General features: G+C 42.0%; 3 protein-coding genes and 2 long non-coding RNA genes across 10 annotated transcripts in view; 3 read left to right on the top strand and 2 right to left on the bottom strand.

Annotated features, from left to right (window-relative positions):
- Window positions 1–277: 277 nt before the first annotated feature.
- LOC133027102 (probable G-protein coupled receptor 141) lies at window positions 278–2200 on the bottom strand. Its single transcript, XM_061094127.1, has one exon. It carries the CDS (start codon window positions 2148–2150, stop codon window positions 1305–1307), a length of 846 nt encoding a protein of 281 aa, XP_060950110.1. The 5' UTR covers window positions 2151–2200; the 3' UTR covers window positions 278–1304.
- Window positions 2201–4938: 2738 nt separating this feature from the next.
- pign (phosphatidylinositol glycan anchor biosynthesis, class N) lies at window positions 4939–16583 on the bottom strand. The gene is made up of 29 exons (XM_061093474.1): window positions 16279–16583; window positions 15169–15417; window positions 14862–14983; window positions 14647–14745; window positions 14296–14402; window positions 14002–14126; window positions 13709–13839; window positions 13475–13594; window positions 13188–13228; window positions 13001–13060; window positions 12719–12811; window positions 12504–12559; window positions 11945–12023; window positions 11527–11709; window positions 11273–11412; window positions 11090–11189; window positions 10870–10962; window positions 10124–10215; window positions 9681–9786; window positions 9473–9581; window positions 8786–8888; window positions 8591–8693; window positions 8125–8211; window positions 7903–7958; window positions 7361–7436; window positions 6728–6801; window positions 6436–6478; window positions 5937–5989; window positions 4939–5794 (listed from the first exon to the last, which is right to left on the bottom strand). Exons 2-29 carry the CDS (start codon window positions 15393–15395, stop codon window positions 5671–5673), a joined length of 2802 nt encoding a protein of 933 aa, XP_060949457.1. The 5' UTR covers window positions 15396–15417; window positions 16279–16583; the 3' UTR covers window positions 4939–5670.
- LOC133026589 (uncharacterized) lies at window positions 8741–14192 on the top strand. 2 transcript variants are annotated; one of them, XR_009683216.1, is made up of 6 exons: window positions 8741–8902; window positions 9405–9598; window positions 10845–10977; window positions 12310–12413; window positions 13472–13614; window positions 13714–14192. It is a non-coding gene; the product is annotated as an uncharacterized LOC133026589 (long non-coding RNA). The 2 variants fall into 2 exon arrangements; XR_009683215.1 differs by lacking the exons at window positions 8741–8902; window positions 9405–9598 and adding an exon at window positions 9917–10247.
- Window positions 14640–15491, top strand: LOC133026590 (uncharacterized). The gene is made up of 2 exons (XR_009683217.1): window positions 14640–14959; window positions 15160–15491. It is a non-coding gene; the product is annotated as an uncharacterized LOC133026590 (long non-coding RNA).
- Window positions 16584–16988: 405 nt separating the features above from the next.
- Window positions 16989–18095, top strand: part of relch (RAB11 binding and LisH domain, coiled-coil and HEAT repeat containing) — a 31226-nt gene continuing 30119 nt past the window's right edge. For all 5 annotated transcript variants that reach the window (XM_061093729.1, XM_061093727.1, XM_061093726.1 and 2 more), the window contains exon 1: window positions 16989–17517. In XM_061093729.1, coding sequence (XP_060949712.1) covers window positions 17058–17517 — 460 coding nt within the window. In that variant the 5' untranslated portion in view covers window positions 16989–17057. The remainder of the gene's footprint in view (window positions 17518–18095) is intronic.

Raw genomic sequence — 18095 nt, 5'->3', positions numbered from 1 at the left:
CTAGGGTGGGGATGTTAAACAGTAACCCAGCACCATAAAAACCAAAAGGAAAAGGATCACCAGTTGTGTGCGTGTGTGTGTCAGTGTGTGTGTGCTTCTTACAACACCTCTAAGGGCAAAAGGTAAGAGATCCAAGAGGTGTAAGGTAATGTTTCACAAAATAATGGTGAAGAAAGTAATGATTTTAGACATTTAGCAGTGTCAGCTTTGGAGTCGAAGGAGTCACATGTCAGAAAACACAGTATATTTATTTTTGTATATATTCTTTTACACCGTTTACAACAAAAAGCCGTTTAAAAGCAAAAAGTGCAGCAGCACTATCTCCAGTCACACAATCGTTTTTTATTAAATAGCACATTAGAGGATTCATTGGCTCTGCACAGAGAATAGCCTGTATTTAAAGATGGACTATGTCACTTCCTTCCTTTCATATTTTGAAATGAAGCCAAAATATCGCGATGAACGCTGCTATTTTGCAGCGATGACATCATTCAGAGCCAGAGTCTGCGCATTGTGGCGATAGGGGGATGAAGCTGCTTTATAAACCAACTGTAAGTCGTTAATTTGTCAATCATGACGTGTCACTCCACTTTTATAGCAGCAGATAACTAATTAAAACCAACTTTACAGAAGAAAAACACATCGTGATGAGAACTACCTAAAGTGCTGGATTCAGCTCTCAAGCGTAAAGTAAATTCAAGTTACAAAAAATAAGGTCAACGAAAGCCCATTTACACTGTAATGGAATATTTTCATACAAGGACAAGCAAATAAGTCTCAATCTGGAAGTTTAATTCTTTAACCCAGCTGCGGCTGGGGGCACTGCTATCATCACAGACAGATTCAAGCAAATGCAATGAACAATGGGAAATGCATACATTTATACTGGTTAGACTCCTCCTCACACATCAGAATACAGCAGACCTATCAGCTTCTCTGGATGTCCTGACAGGATGTTCAGACATTGGTCTCTGGCGGTCTCTTTGAAGTTTGAACAAGATGCTAAACGCATCTTGTTCCAGACCCTTTGGGTCACCCCTGGTCTGGGAGATCTCTCTCAGAGATCTCCTGTCTCTGCAGGTCACACCTAATAACCTTTGAAGCTTCCTGCTGCAGAAGACTTAATTGGCCCCTGTTGAGAAACCTTTTGTTCACACTAGACTGAGAAGGCCACGTCTAAAGACTATGAGCTCTGAATCACGGAAATACATCTTTCAGTAAACTTCTTTCTATATAAATGTAATCTGTTACATCTAAACATGTCTAAATACAAAATTCCCATCACAACACTCAAACGGCCATTTTCAAGGAGCACATCTATAGCAGGGTCTCTTTCCCAGGAAAGTGAGCATGTCCAAACAGTTGAAAGTGGTCAGACTCAGAAACACCTCGTTGACGTCCTGCAGCTTAGAGTCGTTCAAGTAATAGAGTCGAAACATGTGGTAAGGAATGAAGCACACCACCATGATGAGGGCGAAGCACAGGCTCTTCAGCTGAGCCCCGAAGTCCTGCTGATAGGTGCATCCCTGGCGGTGCTTCCCGTACAAAACCCTCAGGGCGTTTGCTTGGAAGGCCGTCAGCACGGCAGCCACCACTATGATCAGCGTGCTCACGATGTAATTCATCACCTTGACACCAGCCACTTCCTGTATATGTTTCCCGAAATGAAAACATTTGGCGTCATTTCCTTCGATGCCAAGTTTTTGACCGTAGAAATGACAGACGGTTGCTGGGACTACGATGAGCACTGTCAGCCACACCCCCGCGCTGAACAGGAGCGCGTGGATACTGCGGAAAGAGGCTACCTGCTCGGCCTTGCGGTAGAACGCCACGAGGCGCGTGATGAGGATGACCGCGTAGAAGAGGAAAGACATGTACATGTGGACGTGGATCATGCTGCTGACCATTCTACACCAGCCGGCGCTCAGGCTCCAGCTATTGGTCACGTAATAGTAAATCCTGAAGGGCACAGTGATGAGGAAGATGAAGTGGCTGAAGATGAGGTTGAGGACAGCGATGGAGGTGATGGATGTGGAGCTGGACTTCAGGATGTGCATCATCAGGCTCAGGCTGACGGTGCCGCTCACCAGAACCACAGCGTTGATGCAAACAAGGATTGGATGGTGCTTAGCCGCATTTTCAGGAACCATGGTAGTCTGGGCCACCGTGGTATTCTGGGCCACTGTGATATTCTGGGCCACCGTGATAATCTGGGCCACCGTTGAATTCATCTGAGAGAGAGAGAGGAAAAAAAGGAAGAGTGGTGTCAAAGATATTACAATAATTTAAAAGATAAGAGTGAAATAAAACTGATTCAACTTAAATTCCCCACATTCTTTTTTAGATTTTTATACTACCCCTATGTTGCTCATATTTGAACACATAATCTACGTCAAATGATAAATGGTCTGAATTTATTTGGCAGCTTTTATAGTCTTGACGACCACTCAAAGAACTTTACAGTAGTTTATTGCCATTCACACACACATTCATAGAGTGCATCTTTGGGCCGACATTGAGAGTCTAGACATTTACCAAAGGATAATTTTACCGTCTTATGCAACTCTAAAAACTGTGGCTACAGAAAACGCGATTAAATCAAAGGTCAGCTGAATGGAAAAACTCCAGCATTTAAATATAGTGCAGTTTAGACGTAATGACATTTCTCAGTTTAACTATTACCAAGAGAGGCATGCTGCGATTAAAACTGCATCATGAATTAACGCAAAGTCAAAAACAAGATGTAGATTCTCACGTACCTTTGAGTTCAGAGAGGAGCTGGCTGCCGTGTGCTCTCGTGTGTGAAAATCAGGAATAAGTAGGTTTGTATTTCTTCTACATCACCTTATCTCCCTCCAAGCAGTGGTTATGGCTTGTGTCGACGAGCATGTCAGCAACTAATGTCTGTGTGTGTCTGTGTGCCTCTGTGTGTGTTTCTGCTTGGATGCTTGTGTCTGTGCGCAATCAAGTGAAAATGTGTGACAACCTTAACTGGAAGTTCATGTTGTGAAAACGAAATGCATCTGTGTGTGTGTGTGTGTGTGTGTGTGTGTGTGTGTGTGTGTGTGCACGTGTGCGTGCTTGTGGCTGAATTTGTTTGTGTGTCCATGCTCTGTCAGAAACATGAGGTTATTGCACACACACGTCAGCACAACCACAGAGCTGAGTTGCTTCCTCCTTCTGGTGAGCTCTCTTCACTTGGCCGTTTTTGTAAATATCTGTAACACACGCTCAATTAGAAACAGAACATCACATTGTACCGAACCTGTGTGTGAAATGTACTCGTACAGATTCCACTTGAAGTGGAGCGGAGGACTGAGCAGCATGATGAAACGATGACGTGCTCTGCAATAAGAGGGAAACCATTCAGATCTGATAGGTGCAGCTTTTTACCTTTAAAGTTCATTTAATTAAGTTAATTTAGACATTGTGAATATTTCTGAAGTTGTGAAAATGAAATAATCTCAAACCAAACTCTTTAACATACAGTAGTTAGCATCGAACGTCTCTGTCTTGTGATCTGAGTTGTTGAATCCATCTCAACAGCTGCAGATCAAATCCAGCTTAAATCTACTTCTTCAGACATTTCCTGCAGATCAGGGATGTACATAATATGGACACTAAATTTAATCTCTATTTGACACTGTTTTAAATCTAAGAAGTGAAAGGGGATGTGGTGATGGTAGCTGCTCCTGTTGACAGATGTGTTACACCATGAACATCACAGTGAACTCTGCAGCCGTTTAACAATGAAACAGAGCTGGAGACGTTATGGACGCTCATTTTATCCAGTGCAGGCTGCTGGGAAACTAAAGTTCAATGAGTTCGGATTTCCTTGTTTCTAGATTCTAGATTGTCTCAGCCCTGCAAAGATGGTATGATTGTGTTAATGGTGGCATTTGTTATATCACATAAAATATACAACATACCTGAGCACAGTATGTCATGTTTAATTGAAAACAAACAGGTTAGTGGTGGCAGCTGATAGTGGATTAAGATTGCTTAGATATGGACTTTGCCTTCTCACATACAGAAACATTACTGGCAATATAACCATCATTCAATTATCATTACTGCTCCCTTTTCTTTCTTATAAACACTTTAAACATTGACACCACTCTCCATTTATGTTAGACACTGTCATTTCTAATGAATCTTGTAAATATTTCTTATTTTGTTGATGTGCTCTGTTACATTTAACGTCTAATTTACTTGTCTCCTGGGGGAGAGTTCCATTATTGTGGCCCTCTGGGGTTTCTATGTTCTTTCCCTGCTAAAAGGGGATTTTGGTAGATTTCCCTCTCTTGTTGAAGGTTCAGCTCAGAGATTTGTGATTTGTGAATATGGGCTATACAAGTAAAATTTGATTGATTTATTTGTTTAGCTTGAAAATATGGGCTCCAAAGTGAACATCTTTGCATCCTCCGCTCACTGCAACATATCCGATGACACCTGAAGGGGGTTCTAAAATAACCTGTGAATGAGTTGTCTCAGTTTATGCGCTGTGACTAAAATCACAAGGCTCCACAAGGTGAGGAACCACTTGAAGTAACAAGCAACAGGTCAAGTGAGACTTTACAAAGAAAAGAGTGTCATGAGCATCAGAGAGGAACTGAACGTATAAGCTAACACACACACAACAACGGTTAGGTGTATGAGAGCCATTTGACCAGCCGCTGTCCTTGAGAAATGACGGCCCACGTAAAAACTTAGTAGGATTATCTGTGGAAAATTGGTGTTTTGGCGACTGATCTGAAAGTGTGACGGATGGTGCGTGAAGTCGACCTCTGCCAACAGCATCCGCAAAGAAAATAATTTCCTTCGCAAAGTGACTAAAAAACTGAAGATTAAAAGCATGAAAATAAGCCTTAGGAGCATATTCTTTGGTCATATGAAAACAAAACAAGTTTCTTTAGATGGGGCCAATTAACATTTCCGTTTGTTTTCCACTCGTTCAGTTTTATTGGTCAGTACATAGTGACAATAAATTAAAACAGCATCATTTCCTTTAAACAGGGTAATGTTTAGGCAGCTTTACAGGAAGCGGTTACAGTCTTAAATAGTTATCCTTCTCGGTGGATCATAAATCAGCCCCCCCCGGCAAAGACATAATTCACGGTCAAATATTCAAGTAGTCTCAGTCAGTTCATCAATGATTAATGCTAAAGCAATGTGCTGGAGACACTGAGTGGGTGTAAAAAAATGAACAGTGCAAACAGTACTGTGCAAATGTCTTAGGCCGCTCTCGACTTTGCTATATTAACATGATCCATCTGAGATGACTTAACATTATTTAGTGCTTTAAATCACAACGATAAAAAACTATAAACAATACAACTTATTTTGAGAAAAAAGTATATTCAACTAAGAAGGAAAACCTGAAGCAAATCCCTGTTGCAGTCACGAGAAGTGGCTTTAAAGCATCTAACTAACATAGAAAACATCAGTGGTGTAAGAGTTTTACACAGTATGGTATAGCACTACTTGCTATTGCCCAATAACTACATCCAATAGTCCTATAACAATACCTCTTATCATATATACACAAACCAGTGCAATGGAACAAATGCTTCATGAAAAGTATCTAAAAATTAAATAAAAATGTAACTTTTGGAGTAGCCAGCATTAGTGTGTGTTTGTATGTGTGTGTGTGTGTGTGTAAATGCTATTTCAAGTGAAGTGCGACTTGTGTCTCCTCCACAAGATGAGTCTTCGCGAGGTGAGGATGTGTGTGACCACGCTGAGCAGCATCAGGAAGATGGTCATCGACATCACGATCACATAGTGGCTGATGCTGGAAGAGATAAAAGGAGTTGAACATGGCGAAGTGCACCGTGTTGAAAACCGGGGAGTGAAAGTACAGAGGAGGGACGGTGTGTGTCTGAGACAAGTTATTAATTAAGACCTGGACGCCGTGCGCTTCCCAGTTAGCTTACCTCGTTCCAATGTCCAACCAGCTGCCGTAGTCCTGCACCAGGAAGAAGAAGTGCTGAGGAAAGGAAGAGGGAGTTGAAGTTTAATGTTTATCTGATGTTCATGTCCAGTCTACTTAAGAGACAAACAGGGAGAGGAGAAAGGTGTTTGAGAAAGTATGGAAGAGTGACACTTTTGTTTCCTTTTTGCATTTTAAGAATAAAGTCAAAATGTCGAGACTAAAATTGGAATCCCAAGATTCAAATCAAACTTTCCTGAATAGATAAAATGAACTCATATGGCTGCCTCTCCAAAACGCCAGCATTTCAACTTTATACTTGAAATGCAAAAAGATCTCCACTTATCTTTCGCTCGTTTATTTCAACATTAGTTTTGATATTCATACATTTCCATTTTATTCTTGGAATAGAAAAAGATAGTTTTTCTTTAATCTGATTCTAATCTGATTCTTCTGTAGGAGAGAAAACATCACAGTGCATAAAAGCAACGAGGAAGCCTTACCAGAGCCATCAGGTCGGAGATGACCAGGACTATGAGGAACAAACTGGAAGAGGAAAGAATAAAAGGTAAAGAAGGTAAGAAAGCATTATTATCAAATTGTGTTAAATCATCCAAAACAGCAAGTGTTTAGTTAATGTACAGCATTGACAACAGAGTTACTTCCCACTTCACAAGAAAACCAACAACAGACAAGGAAGTGTGCAAAGGAAATAGCTGATTGAGATAAAGTACGTGATAAAGTGTGCACAGTGTGGCAACATCTGTCTGTGTACGAGCTGCAGCGAGAGGTTACCTTCTGGCCGAAAGCTGTGTCACAACTTGGATGGTCTCAAATGTGCACATCACTATGATGAATGGAATGATCACCTGCAAGAAGAAAAAAAGAAATTGAAAGATTGATTTATTAAGCCTAGAGGATTTTAATTGATGGAGAGCGATGCTACGTTTATTTCTGGCGATTTGACTTCAAATATTAAGTAGCAAGACACAGTCAAAAGATATTTATATTGATTTCCTAGCTAGATGCACGGATAGAGTGTGACAAGGCACAGTCTGTTTTCAGATTCCGGAAAATTGGGTCCAGACACCGGTGCAGGCCCTTGTCTCAAAACATTCTCAAATCTCATTGTCTTTCTCAGTTTACATCTACGTCAGTGTAACTTTTCATGCTGTGTCCTCACACGGGGTCACGTCGACACCTTCTTTTTACTGTCAGATTTACAGAAAATGACTCTGACATCAGCCATCCGACATCCAGCCCCTTTGTTACATGTCAGGGAAATGTCCAGGCTCTAGTGCATGTCTGAAAGCCGCTCAACACACCCCCTCTTTCTGGTAACTTGTTTCTGGAGCTTATAAAAAAAGCGATGTGAAACATTCTGAAACACGGCGTATAGTGTCAAATGAAGTGTTATCAACATGGTACCTTCCACATCATCAGTCCTCCCATGATGAAGGGGTTGAATACAGTCAGGAAACAATAAACGGATGCTGGGTCAAAACTGGATTAAAGAATAAAGACACAGAGGAAGTGACAAATCAACAGAGTGATACCACAGTTACCAGAATCTTTAAACATTCAGAGCACAACAACATGTTGAGGGGATTCATTTCTTGATGAGCTTTAAAGTACAGAGTGAGCATGTAAACTAAAGCTAGACAAGCTGCTCCTAAAAATACAAAGAGAACTAAGAGTCATTACTGGAGTTTCAAAGAAGGTTTTTTTCTGTTGTATTCAAATGATGCATTGCTAATATATTTTAGAAAGCACACTCATACCGGACTTTCATTTCCCCCCCACACTGAAACCAAGTGCAGCCACATACCCCCCTCCCCATAATCACAGACACACAACTTCCTGCACACACACACACACACACACACACGCACACGCACACGCACGCACACGCACGCACACGCACGCACACGCACGCGCACGCACACGCACACGCACACACACAGACATACCTGTTAATTGAGGCTATGTTCCCTGTTCCGAAGAAAGCTGTTATTATAAAAAATACCTGAAAAAACGTAGGGTTAAGGAAAGAGCTAAAATAAAGCATCAAAACATTAAATTATGTTATCTTACATAATTAAAATGTTGTTGGATGTAGTTGGACAACCTCAGAATAAAGTGGTGCCAGTTTATGTGATTTTAAGTGATGTTCCTTTTGCAAATGTGGATACGAAGAAATAAGATCTTCTGATGTCATCCAACTTCAGATGTCGGATCTTGGCGATGTCAATGTTTGCCGAGAAATCAATAGTGGAGAGCTGAAAGAAAACCGTACACACACACACACACGATCACATGATAATCTGAGACCTCATTTACACTACGTAGAGCTTTATGTAAACCTACTCCACAGATCACAGTATGTTATCTGTGTTGATATCTTATGTTATATAAATAGGTGACAATATAGTTTAAAAGATGATACAGACTGTTACAGCATGTGATTGTAAGAAATATGGTTGTTGCTGATATATACAGTTGATAAGATTAACCCATTTAAAATAAATATACTAAACTCTAATTTAAGAACCTGTGTGTTTTATGCATTCAAAAATAAATAGGATACAAAAGTAACAATAACTTGACACTGCTCTACCAAATCTTTCAGACTCAGAAACAAACTCATAATGGTCGTACCTCCTGCCTGCCAGAGACACCCTGTGCAAGCATGGCTTCCTGCTCAATGTTGATCCACACAAACATCAGCCAAGATAACACGGGGAGGAACAAGGCCTCTGACCTAGTTTTGGAGAAAGCATACACGTTAGAATAGAAGTCTAATCCTGATCTTCACGGCTGTATTGGTGTTTCAGGTGGAATGTCACGTCCTACCCGGTGCTGAGCAGCAGGTACGTGGCAGTGAGAGAGAGGAATATGCTGAGGAGTCGATGGAAGAGACGAGTAGAGCTCAACAATGGAACCAGTATAGACGAGCCTGAGAAGAGAGAGGTATGTGCAGGATGAGATACAGATTGTAACTGAAGAAAACAAATCAATATCTATATCAAACGTGGGGGGAAGTTATTTTTCTAGTCCATCATTTGTGAGGCCCAGATATGCAAGAGGACAAATAATTTGCTGCAAGATGGAAAAAACATGTTGTGCCAAAAAGACTTTATAATTAAAAGGTACATTGCTGAGGTTTTCCAAAAGTTCTGTTGTGAGCCACAACCATAAACGTGAAAAAAATTGAGACAACTGACAATTAGAAAATAATTCACTCTTAGATGTGGTGACTCGCTTTTCCAACAGCAACCTGGAAAATCCTCTTTAAAAAGACCTTAGTTTGCACCTTTACCCAACAACAGTGTCTCTTTAGGGATAGTGACTTTTTTTTCCACTTCGAGAGAACCGTGCGCTAAAGCTCAAAAAGTGCTGTGTACTGTAAATAAAAAGTGTAATTAAATTTTAAATATGTAAATATGACAATTTACAATTGACATTTCCCCAGGGAATTCGAAGGTGTCAAGTTGGGATGAATCTCATGTCCTCATGTTGCGCTCGCTCACGCCCACCTACCTAGCGTGGTCCAGCTGATGATCTGATTGAGAAGCGGCAGGCCCTGCTTCTGCTGCAGGCTGGAGTGTGTGAGGGACGGCACGTAGGCGCACACTGCCACATGGAGCATCTGTGGAGTTTTGTCAGGTACAACTTCAGAATAAATAAATTCAGGTACACAATCACACACACAAACAAACACACACAGCATGACATGTGCTGCAGTTACCTGGGTAATAAACTGCTGTTTGTCACCAAAGCTCAGCGGCGTTCTCTGTCGCGATGACCAGAGATAACAGGCGGAAGTGAAGAGGGTCAGCAAACCTGCACAGGTTCTGAGCAGACAAACAAAATATGATAATTTAGTTTAGCATAGGGCTTCATTTTGCACAGGTTGAATTAGCAGCTATGTTCCTGACTCGTCCATTAATCAAAGTCCTTTGTGATTTTTAGGTGAATATAATATCGTGAGGCTTTTTCAGTAGTTATTTAAAAGTGAACTAAGCCTATGTTTCTTATCATATTCAAGTAGCTTGTTCACAATCATAACAATCTGAACTCATCGCTCTCTGATGACAGTTAGGATTTAAATAAAGAAGAAACTTGCGTCTCACTGACAGATTGTTTTTTTTTACATTCTGATAAACCGAAAGAAATACAGGAAGCACTCACACCAGATGGATGTTGGGCTCTCTACCCACAACAGGCATCAGGGGGAAAAGAGCCAAGAACAAGCAGCTGAGAAACCAGCTCAAAGAGCGGAGCTACATGGGGACAGAAACAACAAGTTCATATGGTCAGAGGCTGCATGTTAATTCATTAGAAGATTCACTGAGGATAAATAAGTGTTATATTATTGTGAGGAATCATCATTTTTGTTATTTGCTTATCAACTCAAATTTGCTGAAGCACCTAAAATGCAGTTAAAGACAAATGGATCTACAGATTTTTCGAGACAAAGAATTTAAAGAGATAGTATTTCAGGAGCGGGACAGAGGATCAAGTGTCAAATCATACAAACACCCCGTAAAATCAAGATGATTGAGAAATATATAATCATTAATCAAATGTTAAAAATCAATGGTATAAAATATTGAAGTTATTACACATTTGTGTCAGGTAGATTCTCTCCATGTGATTTTTAGGCCTTGAAAGGAGTGACTCATCACCTTTAAACATTTAAACAGCCGTCAGTCAAGACTTATGTATTTCAGAAATTCTGATCCATGTATAATCCATCTCCTGTTACCACATTTCCTGATGACGCCTCACTTCCTGTCACCTTTTCAAATATAGAAATCAAAATAATCAAATATCATTACTTTTCCTGGCGTACATGCACATGTCTAGTTCATTTTTTCATTTCCCTAAATGTCTTCTTCTTTAACCTTAGGAGCCATAATCTTTGACATGGTTACCTTGGCCTTCCCGAAAAGTCCCGACATGAAGGGCCAGATAGAGAGGACAGCCAGGCCCACAGTCAGCATGGCGCGATGGAAGAAGCTCACCACCTGGGGGCAGCAAAGGTGAACTGTCAGCCACAGAACAGAGCATATAGATAATTGTAGATTGTAGATTATGTCATAGGTAGAAAATATGCATCTAGCTGTACATTAGAAAACCATCAAAGACACCTACCAGTAACTCAATCCCAAATGCCACCAGCACAAAATAGCCCAAACATTTCCACAGTGGAAGAGACGGCGCCGACTTGATCAGATCTTTCAGAGTGCCGGACCTGAAATGGATCATTAATACAATTATTTTTCAGTAAGAAAATTGAGAAAAGAAAGAGAACACTCCAAAGACAAGTATACTCACTCTTTCAGGACAGAGTACCATACAGGGACTGGCAGCAGGCAGTAGATATAATAGGTAATCGGGCTCCTTTGGATCAGCAGGAACCCAGAGATCACTACTGTCACACACAGACACAGCCTCTCCAGGGTATAGCTGCGAGTCTGCAATATGCACACACACCGGGGCGTTACCAAACAATGTGACTGAGACACATTTGTTTCCCTTAAGCTTATTTTGGCGGCAGGGCAGAGGGATTATATATTGAGCTCCCTGACCTGGTTGAGGAGACTGGGGTGTCTGTGGAGGCTGGCATGAGTCTTCAGGATGACCATGACAACATATGAGGTCCAGCCTACAAATCCCAGCACCACACTGCAGCCCAGGAAGAACCTGTCATAGGTATGGTAGTAGGCCAGGCCCTCCAAGGAGCGGGAGATCAGAGACTTGCACAGAGAGATCTGAGAGGAGACAAGGAAAGGAAGAGGAGTTTGTTATGAGCATGGATGTCAAACAGACAGAAATGTGTTTAATTTCACTTTATGTGTGTATTTCTAAAGCTAGTTTGGTCTTAAGTTTTATTTCAAGTCCTATATTATAAGAACTAACTACTAATACTAAATGTTGGGTATTACACTCCGGTTTGCTGCAGCATTGGTGAAAATTGAGTTCACGGTTTAAACAGCAAATACTCACGGCATCGCCGTACTTCTCCAGCTGAATCAGTATTCTGGCCTTGTGGGTGAACTCTGCTTGTTTTGACTCAGTCAGTTGTCTGGGAAAATAAAAAACAGACAAAGCAATAGAGACAGACTCCGTGAAATTGCATTTAAAATGGCGTCTTAAACACAATGTGTCCATGAATGTAAATTTCTCAGTAGCTGCCATCTGGTTAATGTTCTTACTAAAATGTATTTCTGAATCCACACTCTTGCTGTGACCGAAGACCTGACACGAGCCCCTGATAAACATGCTGTGATGAAAAGTAAATTTGTTTTATAAAAAGTTATATATGTAAGTTTTCTCTGCAGCTGAATGTGTTTTTTGTGTGCCAAGAGCAGGTGGTGACGACTGTCGCTGCAGTGGCGAGACCGGCAGGTGTGGTGCTGACTGTTTACCAAATTGTGTTTCCCATTGCTGAATCCGCAATGTTTAAGCTACATTGGTAAGTAAAAAGCTATAAAAGGAATGGAAACCTTCAAAAACCTTTTTTAACTCACTTGCTCATGATCATTATTTAACTTATTGTACTTACTGATATGGGGTGAAGAGAAAAGACAAGGTTGTCTCCTTTTTCTGGGTCATTTTCATCTAGAAAAAAAAATACATATACAACTCAGTTACCATTAACAACCTTCTATGTGCTTCAGCACTATTTATAAATTATAACTATGTTGCACAGAGGCAATTCCTGACCAATATGAATAAGTAATATTATATCAGTAACAGCAGAGATGAATGCTGCCATACCTTGAATTGCTGTAGTACTTGAATGGCGTTAGTGTACATGCTCTCTGCTTTGAACAGGTCACTGTTGTTCAGGTAGAGAAGAGGTAAAACACCCTGTAGTGACACGAATACACATGGAGATGAGCATAAAGTCATAAAAACTGAATAATGATATTTTTGGAAAATATTATAAACTCAAATGAGAATTTCTACAATTCCACTGATTTTGGCAGACACTTAAATAGACTCAAAAAAATAAATGTTGGAATAATTTAGCTCTGCCTCGATTATTTTTAAACTTACAACTGAGTTGACAGGAAAGGGCACGCCGATGAGAGAAGCCATGAGGGGAGCAATGTCCGCCTGCAGAAAACAAACAAACAATGTAAAAGATTTCACTTTGCCCTTTGTCCTTCAGTTGTATCACTGCTTTCACACACTGTAAATGTAGTGACACTGATTCCTGTAACTGTCCTCAGTCAGGTCTTACCTGACTGACGTCCGCCCTGTGGAGGTGCTCCAGTTTCCAATCTGAGAGAAGCAGAGGGGAATAGAAACAGGAAAGAATAAAAATCAAGTAGAGTATATAGTATAATACATTTTTCCAAAATGTTACTCTGCCTTACAAGTGATATTCACCATCTTGTCCTACGTTCTAAACTGCACAGAAATAATTGCTCTCAGTGGGTGTCCTAGGTGGGTCCTAAAAACAGCTTTAAAACTGTTTGAGAGACATTTCAGTTAATCGGCTCTGATTAAGGTGCATGGGTTTAGCACCTTGTAGGTATCCATCGTCATACAGTTGGGGTTCAGTGACTCTACGAGCCCTTTGGACTCCAGCTCCCCACACCACTAGCGGAGTGAGCGTCTCAGAGGGATGCCCTGCACCGTGAGAGCCTGCAACAAAACACACAAATGTAAACATCAACACACTTCAAATGAATGCTGTGAAGTGTCGAATGATTTCACTCCAATGCTGATTAACAGCTCTGTCATTGTTTTTTTTCTCACCCCAGTTTGTCATGCCATGATCAGAGGTGAACACGTAGGCTGTTCTGCCATCATAACCAAAGAATTCCTCCACTATGGACACCAGCTCAGCCACACCAGTGTCAACTAAACCAATGTTGTCCAGGTACTCCCTGAAGACACAGTATACATGTAAATACACAAGAGATATCCGACCTGACTGCTGAATTAAATGCTGCTTAGAAGGAATATGTTATTAAATTTGTTTAAATGTAGAGTGCAATCAAATTGAATATGAACTGCAACAAGGAATCTGAAAAAAACGTGTCACATACGGTGACATTGGTCTGTGAGCGTGGCCGTTTGTGTCGATGCCGAGCAGATGCAGGAAGAAGACGTTCTTATCCTCCAGCAAATTGTCCCTCAGACTGGAGTTAGACTTTGCCGTCTGAAAGAACGACTGTAGGAAGAAAGACAAATAAATCGGATTTATTCAAGAGAGCGATGAGGAAATCCCCACTACAGAGATCTGTCTGGGATTTTTCCCTCTTTAGACAACAGACCGATTATAAGTTATTACTTAGAACGTTAATTATTCATCACTATCATTCGTATTTGCACTACCATACTTTGACTTGAGTGAACACCCAAGTGTCAAGCCTGGAGGCATCAGTGGAGGCAAAGTCCTCCTCTGCTGCTGGGTACGTGTGGGTGTGCACATGGTCTCCACTGGCACCTGGGAGACGGAAAAAAGAACACGAGATTAATTAGAGTGATTATTTCGTTCCTGAATTTCAAAAATTATATTTTTTATTGTTTACGCTCATGTTACTTACTGTAGCTGCAACAATGTGTTTCTAAGTTTGATCTATGATCTTTAGTTAATATTGAATATTGAGGGTTAGGATTGTGTGTGTGCGTGTGCGTGTGTGCGTGTGTGTGTGTGTGTGTGTGTGTGCATGTGTGTGTGTGTTTTGCACCTTTGGCAAACATAGGCAGAATATCAGGGCTGCCCCAGCACCAGGTGTGCCTGCTCTCATTAAACACAGAGTCAAACTCAACAGGATTCTCCTTCCAGCCTGAACAAATAGAAACACACACACATAGCTTGTGAGCAAAACACTCCTACCATTAACCTTTCCCATTGATTTTTTTCCTTTCTGTATTGGACTCACAAACACACGTGTGGACTTACCTTTAGCAACAGCACTAACATCCTCATAGAAGCCAGCGATGAGAGCAACGTGACCAGGCCGAGACTCAGTGGGCACACGCGTGTGTGACACACCCCAGGTGCCCGTCTCCTCCATCACACTCCTGATATTAGGAAACACACACGCATACACACACCAGTTACTTAGGATTTGTGCACAAACTATGATAAAATACCCAGTATGCCAGCAACACACACACTTTTTGCAAATATATATATATATATACTGCTTATAGGAATGGACTAATTAAACACATACACAGATATGTTTTGGTATTAGCTTCCCCACCTCAGGAACGGGGCCCTGGTTGAGCCATCGGGGAGTAAGGTGAAGAGACTGTCTGCTCGGAGGCCATCGGCCACCAGTAACACCAGTCTGGAGGCGGGCGGTGGCAGCGGTATAGCCTGGGGCGTCATGCCGTGGACCAGGGGGGAGGTGAAGTAGATGTCGAAGATAGAAATAAAGAAGATCACGTGGACCGTCAGTCCAACCAGGAAGAAGGTGATCATCCTCATTTTGCCAGTTGTGCAGAACAACCTGAAGACGGAGGAAAGAGGAAGGATTTCATGTATCTTGAGGTGAAACATGAGAAATAAAACAAACAAAAATTATCGAGGTGAATATTATAATACTCAGTTATACAGTCTATCATTAACAAAAATAGAGAATTAGTCATTATAAAGGCTCAGCATCGTTTATGAATTCTATCTAATCTCTAGATCCTTAAGTGTTGTTACATATAATACTTGATTAAAAACTGTATTTAGTGTCATTTTTGTTTTATGGAATCACGTACATCTTTTCTGATATAAGCAATTTGAATACATTATGTTTCAAACCTGAATTTGTTTTCTGTGGTATTAGGAGATGTTTCAGAAACAGACATTATTAACTTCATTTTTTTTGTTTGTTTAAAAAAAATGGGAATTCTTTGAGCATTCATCATTTTAGAAGGTTTATTAAACCTTACTTCAGCTTGAACGGAATGTTCTCAGGAAATTCCCTAGAGCAATTTCATTTATCTATTTATTTTGTGTTTTCACTCATTTCCTTTTTCATACGCTAGCTAATTAGGATGTTGTGCCTGTGTGATGATATATGTATCAGTCTGATTTTGTATAGTTTAGGGTGATTTTAGTGTTGAGTTGATTTTTGTGTGTATTGTTTTTGTCTGATCTTTGGTGAATTGTGTTACTTAGGTTCAGCATCATGTAAACTTGGTAAGTTATATTTCCCAACGCAAAGGCCAAAACAATCCTTCTGTCACCAACATTGGCCAACATGCACAAACAATGACTTCTACATATTGATATCTTTACATTTCACCTGGCCTCAACACACTTGACAGACGTGAAATCTGACGTGACTCAGCGAAACAGGCCAAGAAACGAGTCTTACCTGTTCGTAACGTCAGCGGAATCCCACCACACAACCGGAGGATACCGTCTCGTTAACGAATGAATGGACGAGCAGAATTAACCTCCTTCCATTTCACCTATTCTCCCTTATAACACACTGATTCAACTTCCATGTTATCGTCGTAAAACCCCAATCACAGACACGGAGACACCGACAGGCTGTTGCTGCTGCTGTGGTCAAACAGATCAACGTAATCTGTTCGCTTCCTAAACCAAGTGTCCCTCTTTTAAGAAGATTACTTCAAAGAAACACAGGAGCCACGAGCGTCCACTTCCTTGTTGTGACTGACGTTGACCTGTGAACCCCGCTGCGGAATTGTGGGTAATGTAGTTCAAATATCCATCACCCAAGGAGCTTTTCTTATAAATAGATGACGTATGTAGTGATGTTGATGCTTTGATTTTTGCTATGTGATTATTTATTATTATTATTATTTATTTAAAGAAGAATAAAATGTTATTTCCACATGTTGCGGTTCTTTGACACATCGGCTGCCTCCGCCTGCGTGTTGTCATCCGGGCCCCGCCCAGTTTCCCCTTCTGTCTCCAGTATCCAATCAATTCCCAGAGTCTCGTCAAAGAGGGCGGAATTTGAGCTTGACGCGATTGGAATCTGACCAATCGTCGCCATGTATTCTTTTCCTCTTGTCAAATCCACCAACCACAGCCCAGCTAGCCCTCAGCTCCATTCAGGAAGAAGCGGTTCTGATTAGCCTAGCTGGCTTTCAGGCTGCTGGGAATCTTTATCGTGCACAAAAGATGGCGTCGGTCAACCCGTTTAATCTCAGCGACTCGGAGGAGGAGGCTGAGCGGCGCCCGAATGACACGGTGGACACGGCGAGGAGCCCGCGCCACGGAGCTCCGGGGCCGGGGCCGCCGCCTGGCAACCCTTTCTCCCCGCCCGCCGACGCCGAACCCCCGCCGCTGCTGCTGTCTAGCAACCGGACGAGCCCCAGCGGCGAGGGCATCTCGCTGGCGGCCGCGGCGAGCTCCGCGATGGCAGGCAGCACCGAGCCCCGAGTGTCGGTGGACGTCATCGCCGCTCAGCTGCTGCGGGACCAGTACATCCTCACGGCCCTGGAGCTCCACAGCGAGCTGCTGGAGGCGGGCAGGGAGCTCCCGAGGCTGCGGGATTATTTCTCCAACCCCGGCAACTTCGAGCGACAGAGCGGCACACCGCCCGCCAAGGACCAGGTCCTCGGACCCGGGGGACCGCTGAGTAAGTACCCGCTGTCAGCTAGCTCCCCAATTAACCCCCACTAGCTGGCTAACATTAGCGTTAAAAACATTGGATGTGGAAAGCCAGTCGATCGGGAGCTCCCCGCCTCCTGCACCTGTCATCCTGGACCTGTCCTCCTGGTGGAGCAGGGTCGAGAACCAACCAGCTGGTTTTGTGTGTCTGATGTGTTTTTTTTGTGTCTGACACAAACTGGAACATCTAGGAAATCTGATGAGGCTCCACCACAGTGATCAGTATCTGACAGAAGATGAATTGCGAAGAGGGATTCCTGATACTGGGTCGGGCCTATAGCGATCGACCCGCTGTCATCCAGACCATGGTGGAATAAACGGGTTTCATTAGGCAACTTGGAGGTCAAAGGTCAGGATCAGTTACATTAAAGGTCAGAGAGATGCAAAACAAAAAGATGAGGCTTTGTGTCCAGGGTCAGGGAGATGAGTGATTGTTTTTAGTTTGCAGTGTCAAGGATGTATAACTGGTAGCATCCCCTTCCACTGCTGCCAGTATGGAAGAACTGGCAGCGAAATGTGGTGGATAAACAGCGTCTGGACCAATAT

Source organism: Limanda limanda, chromosome 20 (assembly GCF_963576545.1).
Source record: "Limanda limanda chromosome 20, fLimLim1.1, whole genome shotgun sequence".
Taxonomy (NCBI): domain Eukaryota; kingdom Metazoa; phylum Chordata; class Actinopteri; order Pleuronectiformes; family Pleuronectidae; genus Limanda; species Limanda limanda.
This window is presented reverse-complemented; position numbering and strand designations above follow the sequence as displayed.